The sequence below is a fragment of the Vanrija pseudolonga genome, chromosome 1, assembly GCF_020906515.1.
Source record: "Vanrija pseudolonga chromosome 1, complete sequence".
NCBI classification, from domain to species: domain Eukaryota; kingdom Fungi; phylum Basidiomycota; class Tremellomycetes; order Trichosporonales; family Trichosporonaceae; genus Vanrija; species Vanrija pseudolonga.
Window position 1 is genome coordinate 248,234 of NC_085849.1, and position 15,509 is coordinate 263,742.

Sequence of the window (15,509 nt, forward strand, 5' to 3'; positions counted from 1 at the left end):
CCTCTCCTCGCCTCCGAGCAACGCAGCAGCATGCATACACGGCGCCACTGAGCGCGGTCCGTCGCTGCATGCATGCGCGCCGAGGGCTCGAGAGCCTGATCTGATGAATTGGGCCCAACGACTAGCTTCTGTATGCTATGTTTGGCTCACCCCTTCGCCCTGCCCTGTTCACCCAAAATTCCCGCATCACGCCAGACTGGCAGCTAGATCTTGCTTGTTGTTGTCGTCGGGTTACCTTTGAGAAATCCCTCATTCGATAACACCTTGGCCGCTCTCTCGTTCTACTCCAATCCGCAGTGCGCGAGCGACTGGCACTACCCTATTCCGGGCTCCTGCTGCTGCTGCTCACACACTCACACACTGATCAGATCAGGCCAAACCTCTCCCCCGGGGCCTCTGTGGCACGCTGACGACCTGAGCCTCCACCGACCTGATCCACTACACTCACCGCGATAGCACAGGCGCCCTCACTCACCAAAATCGCGCTCTCTCCCAACGCGCCTCACCACCTGCCTGCGCCTACATGACAACAACGATGCGCACCGCGCGCGCCGCATGCATTCCTTCCTTCCCAGGCCAACCTCACGCCACCCCGCCCCACCGTACCCCACTCGAAGCACCAGCGAATCCGGACAAGCTCCCACCAACGTTTGCGTTACTGAGACGAGACGAGGCGGGAGATCATCCGGCCCATCTGGTCTGGTGCCACCCGAGACGACACGCGCGACCAGTCGCCTGTCGAGAGGACCAAGACTTTGACATGGCCCTCTGACATTCTCCCAAGCGACGGCCCGCTGACAAGTGCTTAAAAGAAGACTCGAGAGGCGCACAGTGACTCCCCATCTCGCATCAACGTTTGCTTCTCGCCAGCCCCAGGCCGCTGCTCCCAGACCGCCTCTCAGACCGCCGTATGTCCCCCCTTACTGTCCTTGACCGGCTGAGCTCATGGCGGAACCCGCGTGCAGATATTTCCTGGCTGGTTGACTCGACCTCGACCTTGTCCACCACAACCTACGGCTCGGTCCACACCACTGACTCTTCGCCCCTCGCCATGTCGTCGTCCAAGCACACGAGCTTTGCCGACGTCGAAAAGATGACTTCGTCGTCGCCGCGCTCCTCGCTGACCATTGAGGACAAGCTGCGCACCATCGACGAGCCGGCGCGCGGCATCACGTTCCCCGACCTGCAGCCAATCCAGCGCACCCCCGCCCGCGTGCCCGCCGAGTTCCGTACCCTCTCGATCCACGTGTACGACTCGCAGCGCTTCGACGTGCCCTCCGCCACGGCTCCGCGCTCGTCGAAGCGCAAGTTCTGGTCGAGGACGCCGACGAATGAGTCGACAGACGACGACACGGGCTTCTTCTCCAAGCTCGAGTTCCACACACTCTCGGCGCACGAGGTGGCGCAGCGCCTCGGCGTCTCGCCCGCCGTCGGTCTCGACACCGACGCGGTCACCAAGCGCATTAAGCGCAACGGGCCCAACATTCTCATCCACAAGAAGCCCCAGATCTGGAAGAAGTTCATCCGCTATGTCTTTGGCGACTTCTGCTCCATCCTCTGGATCGGTGTCATCATCTTCTTCATCTCGTGGAAGCCGCTCGGCAACCCCCCGGCCCCGTACAACCTCGCTCTTGCGATTGTCGTTCTTCTTGTCATCTTCACCCAGGCCATTTTCAGTGGCCTGCAGGACTGGTCGGCGCAAAAGGTCATGGCGTCAATTCTCGACCTCCTCCCTGAGAACGCTGTAGTCCTGCGCGACGGCGAGGCCAAGTCCATCCCGGCGACCGAGCTTGTCGTCGGCGACGTTGTTCAGCTTTCCACCGGCCAAAAGGTCCCCGCGGACATGAGGATCATCAAGGCATCGCACGATCTCAAGTTTGACCGCGCCGTCTTGACTGGTAGGTAGTCGCTGAACGATGTGACCCACTAACGCCCCAGGCGAGTCGGAGGAAGTCCCCGGCGCCGTCGAATCCGACGAGCCCAACTTCCTCGAGGCCAAGAACATTGCTCTCCTCGGCACCCACGTCTGCAACGGCACCGCCACGGCCATCGTCGTCCTCACCGGCAGCCGCACCGTCATGGGCCGCATCAACCGCCTCACCAACAAGGGCAACGACGAGCGCACCAACCTGCAGAAGGAGATCAGCCGCTTCGTCCGCATCATCATCATCCTCACCGTTACGCTCGTCCTCATCATGCTCATCACCTGGCTCGCGTGGCTCCGCAAGGACCACTTCGACTTCATCAACACGGTCGGTATCCTCACCAACCTCATGTCGCTGGTTGTGGCGTTCATCCCAGAGGGCATGCCCATGGCCGTGGCGCTCACGCTCTCGCTCATCGCCCGCCGCATGCGCGACGCCAAGGTCCTCCCCAAGTCGCTGTCGACCGTCGAGACCCTCGGCTGTGTCAACGTCGTGTGCTCCGACAAGACGGGCACGCTGACCGAGGGCCGGATGAGCGTCGTGTCCCTCGCGTTCCTCGACCAGGAGTTTGTCCCCACCGAAGCGGACCACAAGGCGGCCTCATTCGCCACGTTCCGCAAGGGCATGACGCTGTGCAACGATGCCTTCTTCGACAAGAGCGAGGACGGCGAGAAGGCTCTTCCTGTTTCCGAGCGCAAGATCCAAGGCAACGCCACCGACGGTGCGCTCCTCCGCTACACGGCCTCCCTCCCCGCCAGCGACGTCAGCTCGCAGTACACCCGCGCGTTTGACATCCCCTTCAACTCGCGCAACAAGTTTGCCTTGACGTACATCAAGCCCACGTCCATGGGCGACGAGCAGATCATCGTCAAGGGCGCCCCCGACATCCTCATGGGCCGCTGCACGTCCTACCTCTCGCACACTGGCCAAGTCCTCCCGCTCACCGCGTCTGCCCGCGCCTCGCTCCTCACGCTCCAGGAGAAGTGGTCGCGCAAGGGCCAGCGCGTAATCATGCTCACGGAGCAGACGTGCGTCGTCAAGCTCTCCGTCGACTCCACCGGCTTCGAGGAGGCCATCATGGAGCTCGCGTCGGACAACCTCACCGTCGTCGGCCTGGTCGGCATCCTCGACCCTCCGCGCCACGACATCCCGCACACTGTCTCCGAGGTCCGCCGCTGCGGCTCGCGCTTCTTCATGGTCACCGGCGACTTTTCTCTCACTGCCTGCGCGATCGCGCAGCAGATCGGCATCCTCCGCTCGCACGCCGACCCCGACCGCATCCCCGAGTTTGAGGAGCGCAAGCGCAGCCAGCAGATCGTCGACCTGACCGCGCGTGACGCGTACATCGAGTCCTCGCTCCTCGTCGAGGGCAAGGAGATTGCCGACCTCACACCCGAGGAGTGGGACATTGTGTGCAAGTACGAAGAGGTCGTCTTTGCGCGCACCACCCCCGAGCAGAAGCTGCGCATCGTCACCGAGCTGCGCAGCCGCGGCGCCGTGGTCGCCGTCACTGGAGACGGTGTGAACGACGCGCCGGCGCTCAAGGCCGCCAACGTCGGCATCGCCATGGTCTCGGGCTCGGACGTGGCCATGGAGGCCTCGGACCTCGTCCTCATGGGCAACTTCTCCTCCATCATCGAGGGCATCCGCCTCGGCCGCCTCGTGTTCCAGAACCTCCAAAAGGTCATCTCGTACCTTCTCCCCGCCGGCTCGTGGTCCGAGGACTGGCCCGTGATCCTCAATGTCTTCTTCGGCTGCCCGCTCCCGCTCTCCTCCTTCCTCATGATCATCATCTGCTGCTTCACCGACCTCGCGTCGTGCATCACGCTCATCTTTGAGAAGGAGGAGTTTGACCTGCTCTCCCTCCCGCCGCGTGACCCCGCCCGCTCGCACCTGGTCAACTTCAACATCTACGCCCAGAGCTACCTGTTCATCGGCGTGATGGAGACGCTGACGGCGCACGCCATGTTCTTCTACTACATCTACACGGCGGCGGGCATCCCGATCAACAAGATGTTCTTCGCGTTCGCCCACTACTCGGACGGATACTTTGGCCACACGCAGGACGAGCTCAACAACTTCCTCAACACGGGCCAGTGTGTCTACTTTGTCACCCTGGTGATCCTGCAGATTGCCAACCTCTTCTCGGTGCGCAACAAGCGCATGAGCATCTTCCAGCGCGGGCCCCAGTCCAACTGGTGGCTCTTTGCCGGCCCCGTCGCGTCCCTCATCATTGCAATCTTCGTCACCGAGGTCCCCGGCATCCAGAACCTGTTCGGCACCGCGTCCGTGCCTATCAAGTTCTGGTTCCTTCCTGTTCCCCTCGCGGTCGGCTTGTTTGCCATGGACGAGCTGCGCAAGCTCGCTGTGAGGACTTGGCCGCGGTCGATTGTCGCCAAGCTGGCGTGGTAGTGGCGCACGGGGTCGAGGGTTGGGTCATGGTTGGGACCGAGGGTGCACCGGAGTACATATATTAGAGTCGGCTTACAGAAGGGAATGTAACGATGTGTATAGGTGCAGAGAAATGTACATAAAGAGGGAGGAATGGTGATTCTTCTTTGTCTTCTCCCACTCACCCATCAATCATGTCCTCGTCCTCCTCCGAGTCGTCCTCAAACCAACCCCCAGCCGAGAAGTTCAAGCCAGTCTATGTAAACTTCCCAACCAGCTTCAAGGACGAGTCCAACTTTGTGATTCTCGTTTCCAAGAACCACCCGAGGGTCCAAAGCGCACTGAAAGTCGATCCCGAGCCGAGTAAAGTGTTCGAAAACGACCCACTCACTTGCTACGCGATAATCAACCCCAATTGTGAGAACCTCTGGTCCTCGCGGCAAGATTTATCACCCAACAGCACGCTGAACTGACGTGCGGGAGACCTGTACAGCCGCTGCCGAGGCACACCCGAGGAAGGCTGCGTTTATGTCGTCGGCGCCGACGACCACCGTTCACAAGATAGGGCCAGTTATCAGAACACGTTCCGCGAGGTTGTCCTGGCGCGACAGGCGCCTGACGCCAGCTACGAGGGCGGAAAGTCGCCCCGCTACTCGACAGGTGGCATAAGGGCGGGCTCCCTGACTGTCTATGCGGTGTAGGTGTGCTGCAACTGGTTGGACACCAAGCGCTGACGGCTATCCAAGCGCTGACGGCTATCCAACCCCAGGTGCGACGGGTGCCATCGTTGGAGCAGTGAGGGATGCTGGTGTGACTTGCTACGTGAGGACTACCGCAAGGATCCTCGCATGCGCCAGGCGACATACAAAGATATCATGACGGTGAACGCGGTACAGCACACAGCGGTTCTGACAGAAGAGCGTCAAATTAGTTGGACGGTCCCTCAAGAAGCTGCACAACGACCTCAAGGACGACGACAAAATCCCTGACGAGGTCCGCACCTGGCTTGCAAACCGCCGCATTGATCACAACGTGACCCGCGCGGCCAATGCCTTGGTGGGCGTCATGACCATCCTCGAGGATGCTGAGATCCAGGAGCCTCCGGAGAGGTACAAGAGGTACTCGTCACGCTCGTCGAACGATTCTTACGAGTTCCCCGACCTTTGACAGCTCGTCGTCAAGCTGTGAGCACCATTCCGTCTTCCTACAGAGAAAGCCGAAACCGCCTCGGCGGCCATCCAACCCTCCCATCTCCCCACCGTGATCCCTTCCTCCTATCCCTGTAATCCCCTAGATTCTGTAGAGGCATTCATCCTTATCAAACATGAGTGCTCTAGACCCTCCATACCGCCCGTATGTACATGATAATGTGTCAGTGGTGTGTGCCAAGAAGGCGACATTGTAACGTTGGCCCAGTTTTGTTTTTGTTCACGTTGGGCCCCGCAATCCGACGATCCACTCAACTTTCCACTGCCATGGAGTGGCTGACGCCATACCCAGAACATCGGCATCCTCACCCAAATCATCATGGACATGAACCCGCGCCCAGCACGAAGGCAGCGACCGCACCTACGAGGAGCGGCAGGGCGTCCTGCGTGCCGGGCAGGCGCTGCTCGAGCTCAACGACATGATGGCGACTGTTGTCGTCACTGATCGGGCGGTTAAGACGGAAGGCGCGGTGCAGACGGACCCGTTTGCCGCCCTCGAGAAGTACGCCAAGAAGGGTTAGGTGCGTAGGAGGCTGGTGCGGTGGGTTGGTGGCGCTGACGTCTAGGCCTCGTGTGAGCGGGCGTTCGAGTGAAGTGGCAGGGCACCGGCCACATGTGTAGTGGGCCCTCTAGGGGCGTGTAGAGGGCATTATTGTCACACAAGGCGTCAGCAACACAGTCATATGTATCATTCTCATCCCAGGGGCGGGGCGCACACTGCGCCGCCCATGGTCTCACTCGTCGGCCATATCAAGACCCACAGGCAACAGCACCACATCTCTTCCGTCCGCTCCCTCTCCCAACTCCCAACAATGGCAGAGTTTCCAACCAGCTTCCGACACGACGACCAGGACATCTACCTAACGCCCAGGTATCACGAAGACGATTCAGACGACGAAGGTAACATACCCTGCTGCGACTTTGACGACTTTGACGACATCTACTTTGCGAACCCCGAGACGTGCTACGCGTCGGCTTATGGCGGTACGTCGTCACCCTACGTAATTGTGGCCTGACGCACGCAGACTGCACACCATGCGTCCAGTGGCACCTCCAACCTTGTCTCTTCCTCGTGTCGGCCGACACCGGGCCGGGAGTAGACGCCGCCACGGCGCGGGACACGGTTGCCGCCGTCGCTGCCGCTCGGAGATCCGACGACCCAGGCTTTGAGAAAGTCGTCAAGAGTGGCTCTTTGCTTGTCCACGCTGGGTGAGTAGGAGGAGTAGAATACCCTAAACAACTGACGGGCGTAGCTGTGCATTGTGCGCACATGAGAACTTGGCCTGCGAAGCCCTCGACGTCCGTCGCAAAGACCGGAGCCATGGCGAGAGCAAGGTAGGAGGGAGTCCGACTCAGAAGGGCCGGAGGTTCACGCCACCACACACAGGCCATCACGACTTCCCCACTCGCCGCCAACGTAAACAAAGCTGCATCGAACATGTCCAAGGCGCCGTCAAAGGGCGTCGCACCGCGCATGTCGTTCTCCCTTGTGCACCTTGTCATCGCCCTCATCGCCTCAGTGTGGATCTGGTGGATCCGCTCGGGCTACCGGCCGCAAGTCGCACTTTGGCCCCACTGGAAGAGCTCCAACCACGAGGCGCACTGCTACAGCATCGTCCTGCTCGACGAAGCCCAGCTCGAACCGCTCGCGCACCTCGTGCTCGGCCTGCACAGGATGCAGACCGACCCCCACCAGATGGCGGCGTACAAGGACCGGGAGGCGGTGGTGGCCGCCGGACACGCACTGGTGGGGCTGTACAAGGCGCACGCTGCGGGACAGATCATTGCCGACGTCGGCGGCTTCTCTGCGCCTGAGGCTGGCGCCGAGGACCCTTTCGTCGAGCTGCAGAGGGTTGTCAATAAGTGAGGGGCGGCGTTGGTGAGTTACTCAGTGTCAGTACAGGCAGGTACCTGCTCACGCGGGTCAGATTGTGAGCGAGACAAGCAGGGGCTGATGTATCGGGCGAGGTATCGGGCGGAGCAGTGCTTGGCGATACGATCGAATGTGCTGGCCCAGTTGATATGCTACATACATGAATGGTAAGTACAGGTGTGAACAGACTCTATTGTGTGTGCAAGGACGCGACGCTGACGATGACCAGCACGAGATTACTTCGTGTGGTGGTTGTCGTTCTTGATCTCGTCGAACGCGACACAGATGGCGGCGATGAGCGCGAGGTCGACTCCGGGGGGCACCCAGACGTAGTACTGTGTCACGGGTCAGCGTCATTGCCCAGCACAGCACACCGAGTCGTCGCCACTCACAGTCTGCCTGTCGGCGAAGATCTCGCGCTTGTTGAACAGGTCGCGGTGGATCTGGGCGACGACCTGCCCGTTCTCGGCGATGATGTCGGCGTTGCCGCCCCACATGTCGCCCTTGAGCGTGAGCTTTGCAGGGCTCTTGGTCGCGTAGTTGTTGAACATGATCTCGACCTTGGTCTTGACTGGGGTGCGTGTGAGCGGAGGCCGGGGGAGGGGAGGGGAGGCAAGCGGCGCTACTCACTGCCAAGCTTGCGGTGCACCTCGAACAGCTGGTTGCCGTCCGCATCCTCGCCGATAAACTTCTTGAGGATGGTGAGGAGCTTGTCCTTGAGCACGAAGAGGGTCTGGCCGCTGGCGTCGGTGATGACTGGGGCGGGGCGTTAGCTGGGCTGGCGTGGTGCATAGCTCGACTCGACTCACTCTTGCGCTGGCGCAGCGACATGACCTTGCCGGCGACGCGCACGATGACGTTTCCATTCTGGTCCTTGACGCCAAAGTCGTCGCCGGTCCAGCTGAGCACCTTTTCTTTCAACACGAGCGTGGTGGGCTGCTGCGCGATGAAGCCCGGGAAGACGCCAATGGGCGGGTTGACGGGCTGCAGCGTCTTGGGGCCGTCCGAGAAGATGTAGCCTGGGGACATGGTGAGGTGTGGGTGTTGGGGAGGTGGTGTGGGGTGGAGCGGTGAAAAGTGAAAGCCGATATGGGTGTCGTGTGAGAGCTACCTCGCGCGAGTTGTTGTTGTGAGTGGATGAGACTTTGCCTCTCGCTGCGGATGTCGGACAGCTAATATACTGAGATAGCAATGCCAAGAGACGTGCACACGCTGTAAAGTCACCGTCATGCAGTGCATCTCGTCGACTACCTCGTCGCTACCCTCGGTAGGCAGTTCAAGGGCCAGTGCCTCGCCTCGACTCTTTCGGCGGACTCAGGGATACGCCGCCGGGCCGAACTTTTGCACCGCTCCACTGCGTTTGCGCCGTCTTTGCACCGCAGACTCGGGTCGCCACGCGCGTCATTGGCGCGTGCCGGTGCGTACCGCCGTGCGCGGCCGTGCGTGCATGCGCGCTGCTCGCGTGCGGGCAAACGCCGCTTTGCAAGAATTTTGACACGCTCAACGATGCCCGGCTGTGGGCCGGGGCCGCTCCGACCTCCGGCACCGAGGCCGAGATTACTGTGACTGACACGTGGTAAAAGGCCGCCGGGAGTCGACAAGTTGTTTGTGTCATGAGCCTTTTGTATTTGTGTCCACAACATCACGACATTACTAGCACCGCAACTTGTTTCAGAAGCCAAGCTCACACTGCATCAAGAACAAATCAGTGATAGGCGAATACGGGTCGTTGGGCTGTGGCGCTGGGGATCGACGGCGATGGCAGTGTCGCGAAGTACCCACTGCAACCACCACACGACACCCGAAGAGCCGGCCGGCCTGGACTGCAGAGATTGAAACAGGGCTGTCTGCTGGACCCATCGATCCGCATAAACAGACAGCATGGAGCATGCCGGGCACGCGGTGCAGTCACTTGCTGTGGTGGGCGTGTGTGGGCACTGCAGTGCTCCCTGCTGAGTGAGACATGAGACACCTGACGGATCCGGCCAGCCGTTGTTCTAACAAGCGCCTTGCTCAACTCTCGAGATGCAGCTGCTCTTGGTTTGGCCAACGAGCCATTAACGACAATGCTACTAAGTTGCTGTTGCCGTTTGACATTGAACATCTCACCTCACTCACATATTCACCATTGACACTTTTACCTTCGCCGCCGCCCCAACATGCTCCCCCCGTACCAAGACCAGGCCGAACCATCTCCTTATCAAGGCGAGAAATGCATGTTCATGCAAGACGCGGTCACCTGCGACGACATACCGATAGTCGACTGGTCACAGGGCTACTGCCCCGGTTGTCGTCTCCCGTTTTGCCCCGATCATATGCCTCGCATGCGCCACCGCTGCCCAAACTTTGTGAGTGACCACATGCTCCAGAGTCTGGTGAATGCTGAATACAACGTCGCTCTGTTCAGCGCTACCGTGCTGATAAGGAGGTACGTGCACCAATCGGGCGGGCAGAGGGCGACAGGCTGAGAGAGCCTTGCCTCGCAGGAGTCTGCCATCGTTGAGAGCCTCGCCACGTTCTCCTCCACCCTTGAAGCCTTTGCATTGTCCATTCGACCATCGGCGCTCTCGGCCAAACTTCAGCTGCCTTGCATCAACCCTGAGACCGATGAATGGGATTGGAAGCAGGCGGGGGGGTTTAACGCCCACGCACCGATACAGTTCGACAATGGTGAACAAGTCCTCGTCCGCGTGCGGCGGCCCAACTGGCATTTCAAGATCTCCAATCCTTTGAACCGCCTTTACAGTCAAAGCGATTACGCGACCGTCAAGACTGCCCACCGCATGGCACCCAAGTTCATCCCAGACGCGTGGAGGATGGAGGCACGTTGTGAGTGAGCCACAGCAAGGTGAATACTGACACACCAGCATGGCCATACGCAGATGTCTCGTTCTTAATGGATCATGCCGGTGGCTCCCTTCCTCGTCACCTCCGGACATATGCTGAAGGGTACGATGAACTCAAATATCGCACCACCGTCCGCGATCTTGCCTCGCTCTCCGTCTCGCTCTCGTCGCAATCATTCGAGGGCATTGGCTCCCTGTACCCGTCCACGACGGCACCGGACAGCGAGCCCCTCCAAGTACAAGTCGGCCCTCTGCTCTCATTTGAGCCACAGCTCCGCTCGTCTCCCCCACTTGGGCCATTCAAGACCAACCGTGAGGCCAAGACCGCCAAGATCGACTGGCTGCTGCACCTCATCGAGAAGCACCGCCTCGGGTGGCTTCCTCCTTCTGGACGTCATCCCAACCCACAACCCGTTTTGTGGTACCTGACTCTTCTGGAGGTACGCGTACTTGTCCAAGGGTGTGAAGAAATGGGGCGGTCGGGACCTACGTACCTCCGACACGGAGACCAAAATATCGGCTGCATCCTCACACATGAGGACGGGAGCCTTGCAGGCATGGTCGACTGGGAGTTGTAAGTCAATGGGATGAGATATCAGGCACTAAGCTCTCAGCGCATACACATGCCCGCTCGAAGAGGCGTTCGCCACACCCACCTTTCTTCTAGGCGGCTTTCGCGACTGGGGATCGAATGACCTGGGAAACCAGGATATCTTTATCAAGGAGTTTGAGTCTCTGGGACGCCACGACCTGGCGAGCGCAGTCAGAGGCTGTATGAAGTACAACCGTCTCAGCGAGCTCCTCTGGGACGGCTGCAAATCGCCCATGACACTCGACGGGCTGCTGGGAATGGAAGAGGCCTTCATGGGGACCCTGGACAACCCGCCGACAACTCTTGAGGAGTGGGAGACACGGGCCCGACACAGGCACCGTGACAACGAGAAACTCAAGAAGGTGGAAGAGGACTGGAAGAATCACTTGGCGGAGCTTGAGGCTACCAAAGTGGCAGAGGAGCTTAAAGGTGCTAAAGCGGTAGCGGAGCCTGAGGCCACCACAACGGCAGAAGGCTCACCAGCTACCGGCACAAGCTCCATCCCAGGGGGTGAGTGAGCCTCCAAGGCCATTAGGACAATAAAGGACAATGCTAGGACATTAGATATGCAGTGCACGTCAGTGAGGGAGGCCAAGGCCCTCCCGACGCACGGCCAATCAGACGTAGGTAGTGACATCCCACCAAGTCAGCAACTACAACTTCGCGCCGCCCTTGTTCTTCGGGTTCTGTCCCTTCGGTCGGCGCGCCATCTCGGCGCCGACAAACTCGCCCCGCGCGTCCATGCGGTACACGCCCCACTGATCCGGGATGAGCCACGCCGACAGGTTGCTCTTGGGGTTCGTGTCCGACGTCGATGCCACAAAGGCCGCGACGACGTCCTCGATCTTGGCGAAGCCCAGCTCGGGGTGCGGGTGGACGAAGTCGTCGTTGAGGATGGCGGTTTCTGGGAGGTCAGCGGAGGCCCGAGCTTGTGTCTCGACCAAGAGAGGCGGGTCGTGGTGTACCATATGTACAGCAGGTTGCCGACGATATCAAGGAGCCCTAGGATACCCCAGGTTAACCCAGGATACCCCAGGGATCCCTAGAAATCCCCCCCCCCCCCTTTCCCCCTTCCCCCCGCGCCCCAACTCCCACCTGCAACAGCTCTGATTGAAAGTGACCGCCCGCCCTCGATCCGACTTACTGGAGAAGTAGGGGCAGATGGTGTTGACGCGGATACCGAGCGCGTTCGCCGAGGGGATAAGGCCCTTCATGAGGCCGACGACGCCGCTGGGCAGGGTCAGCACTGTCTCCGAACTCTACCAGTAACGTACGCCTTGGCGACACTGTAGTTGACGCCGTACGAGCCGTAGAAGGACGACATGGAGCCTGTGAGCGTGATGGCGCGGAGTCCAGGGTCTTCACGCTTGTCGTGGTACTCAAAGTACCACAGCGCCAAGCGCGTCGTGTAGAGAACACCGATGAGGTCGATGTTGAGCGTCGTGAGGTTGGGCGGCGTGGGACCTGCGTCCTGGTCGGTGAGCTGCGAGGGGTCGAAGGGGTGGAGCTCAGTAACGCCGGCGTTGGGGAGCACGATGTCGATGTTGCCGAACGTCTTCGCGCCGAGCGCGAACAGCGCCTTCTGGTCGTCCCACGACGTGACGTCGCACTTGCCCGACACGGCCTTGCCCCTGGCGACGTTAGCTAACATCCACGCCCCACCCCCGACTCACTTGCCAGCCGACGCCTCGACAAGGCGCACCGTCTCCGCGAGCCCCTTGGCGTCAACGTCGCCGAGGATGACCTTGGCCCCGAGCGCGGTGAACTTGAGTGCGAGGGCGCGGCCGAAGCCCGAGCCGGCGCCGGTGATGAGCGCGACGCGGCCGTTGAAGCGAGAGGCGTGGGCGTAGCACTCTTCCGTGGTGAGGGCTGGCATGGTGTGCAGTGAGTGAGCAGTGAGTAGGTGGATGCGAGAGTCGGTCGTGTGGAGATGCGACACAGCTTGGATCCGTGGGGTGCGATGCGGGGTTAGATAACATAGCCGGGTGGGCCGGCGGAAGTGACCGAAGAAATGAAATGAGGTAAGGGCAAGGGTGTCAGCAGCCGCCAGGAACTGTGTTGACGCGCGCTGTGGCATTCGACACAAGCGCCGGGTTCACGGATTCTGTGAGTATGCAGGGTGCATTCGTCGTAGGCGTGTCATGGACGTGATTAATGCGCGCATGCATCGGCAGGGCAGTGGCACTTTAGTGGCTGTGTGGCAGACCTTTGTGAGCGGCACACCGTACCACCACCTGGACCGCAGCGTCGGTGTGTTCGTCCGTCTCTCCCCGTGGCCACTTGTCTCCCGTCTGCTCCACGACCTCATGGAGGCAGTTGCAAAGTCTGTCGTACTACTCATTGCATGTGAGGACGATTTCTGGCTGGGGGGTGCCGGAGGGGGAGTTGCGCCGCGCTGCGGCGTCCGCCAGCCAGACGGGCCCGCGGGTACATCCTACATAGTAAACGACTTTCGCTATTGCAGAATTATCCCCAAGTGCAAACCCGCCTCCCCTCTTGGAAGAGTGAACGGCAACTGGCGAAAGGGCGGACTATGCACACTCTACACTGTGGGAGACCTCGCCAAAACGTGGCGATAACGTGGCGAGTGATGGAAACGTCGAAGCAATAATATGGTGGCCTGCTCGAGCTCGCCGCGAGTCGGGCTGCCGCGGGCAACCTAACACCCCCCTCCTACTCCAACATCACTCTCTCAACCCAACAATATCTCATTCGACAGTCCCCCCATTCCAAACACCAACAATGGCCACACGCCACATCCCTCGCAGCCCAATGGGCACTCATACCCACTTCGGCGACGACTACGGCGCATACTTCGACACCCCCGCGCCACAAACCGAGCCCAGCGGCAGTGTCAGTGGGCACCACGGCAGTGTCGGTCCCCACTCTCGCCAGAGCACCGTTGTCCCCTACTCGCGCGCTGTGAGCATTAGTGGCGACTCGTGTCGCGGCAGCGTCAGAGGCGCGTCGCGCGCCACCAGCGTTCGCGCCTCTCTCTCTCGGCAGTCGACTCCCAGGGCCTCCATGGCCCCTCCCAGCGTCAACTTCTTCGTCGACGACGCCCCCGTCGAGTCGAGGGAAGCCACGCCTCGCGCACACGCCGTAGTCGGGACAGACTACTAGACCCACAGCCGCGCGACCTCGCGTTCTCGCGCCACTGCCACGCCCACCCATTTCGACCTGCCCGACGACGACAACGTCCCCGTCAGGACAAGGGCCGTGACGCCTAGTGGCGACCTGGGCGACGACTGGTCTTCGCATGTGCACGAGCACTCGCTGCCTCCCACCCCGTCCCCTCCGCCCCTCCAGGGCCTACCAGAGGACTTCACCGCGCGCCCCAACCCTGCTGTCGGCATTCCAGGAGGCCCGATCGTGCAGCGCGACCTCGACGAGCTGGAAGCCATGACCGTCCTCGCAATGAGCGACTACGATGCCTCCCGACTCGTCTGCGTGACGACCCAGCAGGGGCCCAACTTGACGTGTCTCCCGACAGCCGCCGGAGTGGTTTCTCAGCAGCCACCCTCAACTCCGGGAATGTTCGGCCCCATCCGACACACGCGCGCAAGCGAAGGCCACAACAGGGTATGGGCGGACACTGCGCGCCTCTACGGTGGTGAACGGTTCTCGGCCCAGAGGAAGCACGCCTTCTTCACCGCGACGGGGTGGGAGCTGGTCCAGGTGCCGAGGTACGACGGCTTGTCGTCCTACCGGCAGTACGAGTACCACAGGCGCTCAAGGGACGTCCCGCAGTGGATCTTCATCGCGCCGACGACTCACCAAGTCTTCGCTCTGGGGGCCATGACACACTCGCTGACCTCCGGCTATGTCGACCTCCTCGACGAGTGGCACAAGGCCAGCACGACGCGCAAGGCCGGCACGATGGTGCTCATGAACCCCAAGTCAGGGCACGCGCGTGCGTCGTATCTCTCGGGCCGTCCCAGGTCTGCGGGCGCGTTCTGGCCATCCCCGACCGACTCCCGCACGCTGCGCGAAGACCAGGCCAACACGCTCGAGATCGTGCTGCGCATCGCCAAGATAGTGCTCCGCCACGACATCCCCTGGGGCATTGCGTCGGACGGCTGGCGCCACTTTGTCGTGCAGGGCCCCGCGGCCGAGGGTAATGTGAGTATCTCGCGGTCGTGGGGCTGGGAGGAGGAGGAGAAGCGGCTCGAGCCTCTCGAGTTCTTGACTGAGCTCGCTGACGAAATGTTTGCCACCATGGCTGAACAGTTCGTCAACTACGCGTACCCGTAGGGCAGGGTCGCTACAAGTCAGACCAACGTGCTCTACAATAACCAACCGGCATCTACGCCCCACCCACGGCGTGAGCAGATCGGTCTCCACATATCAAGTCACTTTCAGCTCCCATTGTTTCTGTATCTGGCGCGTAGCCTCCCCCCCATATCTGTATCCAGCACCTAACCAGGACCTCACCCCTTGCATATAGCCGTATCCCCCCATCAAGTGCATTATCTACATGTTTAACAACAGCATGGACCTAGGCTGGTTCTCGCACTCACGAAAACAACACTTCACTTGACAAGTTCGTACGTGGCACACTCAAATGAGTACAATGACCATCACTCTCCGAGGCGGTGCCACCGAGCAAACACCCTTCGCTGCCTCGTCAGTCCCGTCCTCGCACCCATCACCACTGGCCCCCAGAGCCCTTGT

The 15,509-nt window shown here is 60.8% G+C and overlaps 6 protein-coding genes across 6 annotated transcripts; 5 read left to right on the forward strand and 1 right to left on the reverse strand.

Annotated features, from left to right (window-relative positions):
- Positions 1-1,051: 1,051 nt before the first annotated feature.
- Atp12a (Potassium-transporting ATPase alpha chain 2) lies at positions 1,052-4,337 on the forward strand (the record flags this gene model as incomplete). The annotated part of the gene is made up of 2 exons (XM_062766535.1): positions 1,052-1,898; positions 1,939-4,337. The coding sequence occupies 2 exons, from the start codon at positions 1,052-1,054 to the stop codon at positions 4,335-4,337; spliced, it is 3,246 nt and encodes a 1,081-aa protein (XP_062622519.1).
- A 173-nt stretch (positions 4,338-4,510) lies between these two features.
- On the forward strand, positions 4,511-5,483 carry LOC62_01G000109 (uncharacterized protein; the record flags this gene model as incomplete). The annotated part of the gene is made up of 2 exons (XM_062766536.1): positions 4,511-4,733; positions 5,248-5,483. 2 exons carry the CDS (start codon positions 4,511-4,513, stop codon positions 5,481-5,483), a joined length of 459 nt encoding a protein of 152 aa, XP_062622520.1.
- Positions 5,484-6,336: 853 nt separating this feature from the next.
- LOC62_01G000110 (uncharacterized protein) lies at positions 6,337-7,391 on the forward strand (the record flags this gene model as incomplete). The annotated part of the gene is made up of 2 exons (XM_062766537.1): positions 6,337-6,508; positions 6,952-7,391. 2 exons carry the CDS (start codon positions 6,337-6,339, stop codon positions 7,389-7,391), a joined length of 612 nt encoding a protein of 203 aa, XP_062622521.1.
- Positions 7,392-10,072: 2,681 nt separating this feature from the next.
- Positions 10,073-11,370, forward strand: LOC62_01G000112 (uncharacterized protein; the record flags this gene model as incomplete). The annotated part of the gene is given in 4 exon segments (XM_062766538.1): positions 10,073-10,226; positions 10,265-10,817; positions 10,858-11,345; positions 11,363-11,370. The coding sequence occupies 4 exon segments, from the start codon at positions 10,181-10,183 to the stop codon at positions 11,368-11,370; spliced, it is 1,095 nt and encodes a 364-aa protein (XP_062622522.1). The 5' UTR covers positions 10,073-10,180.
- An 89-nt stretch (positions 11,371-11,459) lies between these two features.
- fabG2_0 (putative oxidoreductase) lies at positions 11,460-12,833 on the reverse strand. The gene is made up of 4 exons (XM_062766539.1): positions 12,509-12,833; positions 12,110-12,466; positions 11,980-12,065; positions 11,460-11,739 (listed from the first exon to the last, which is right to left on the reverse strand). Exons 1-4 carry the CDS (start codon positions 12,709-12,711, stop codon positions 11,489-11,491), a joined length of 897 nt encoding a protein of 298 aa, XP_062622523.1. The 5' UTR covers positions 12,712-12,833; the 3' UTR covers positions 11,460-11,488.
- Positions 12,834-13,577: 744 nt separating this feature from the next.
- Positions 13,578-15,089, forward strand: LOC62_01G000114 (uncharacterized protein; the record flags this gene model as incomplete). Its single annotated transcript, XM_062766540.1, has 2 exons — positions 13,578-13,757; positions 13,959-15,089. The coding sequence occupies 2 exons, from the start codon at positions 13,578-13,580 to the stop codon at positions 15,087-15,089; spliced, it is 1,311 nt and encodes a 436-aa protein (XP_062622524.1).
- Between the last annotated feature and the right edge of the window lie 420 nt (positions 15,090-15,509).

Bases quoted from the DNA above. Each gene is read 5' to 3' on its own strand.
- fabG2_0 (XM_062766539.1), bottom strand. From the start codon at position 12,711: ATGCCAGCCCTCACCACGGAAGAGTGCTACGCCCACGCCTCTCGCTTC. The intron at 12,467-12,508 runs GTGAGTCGGGGG...TAACGTCGCCAG, and splicing joins GTCGAGGCGTCGGCTGGCAA to GGGCAAGGCCGTGTCGGGCA. The intron at 12,066-12,109 runs GTACGTTACTGG...GACCCTGCCCAG, and splicing joins AACTACAGTGTCGCCAAGGC to CGGCGTCGTCGGCCTCATGA.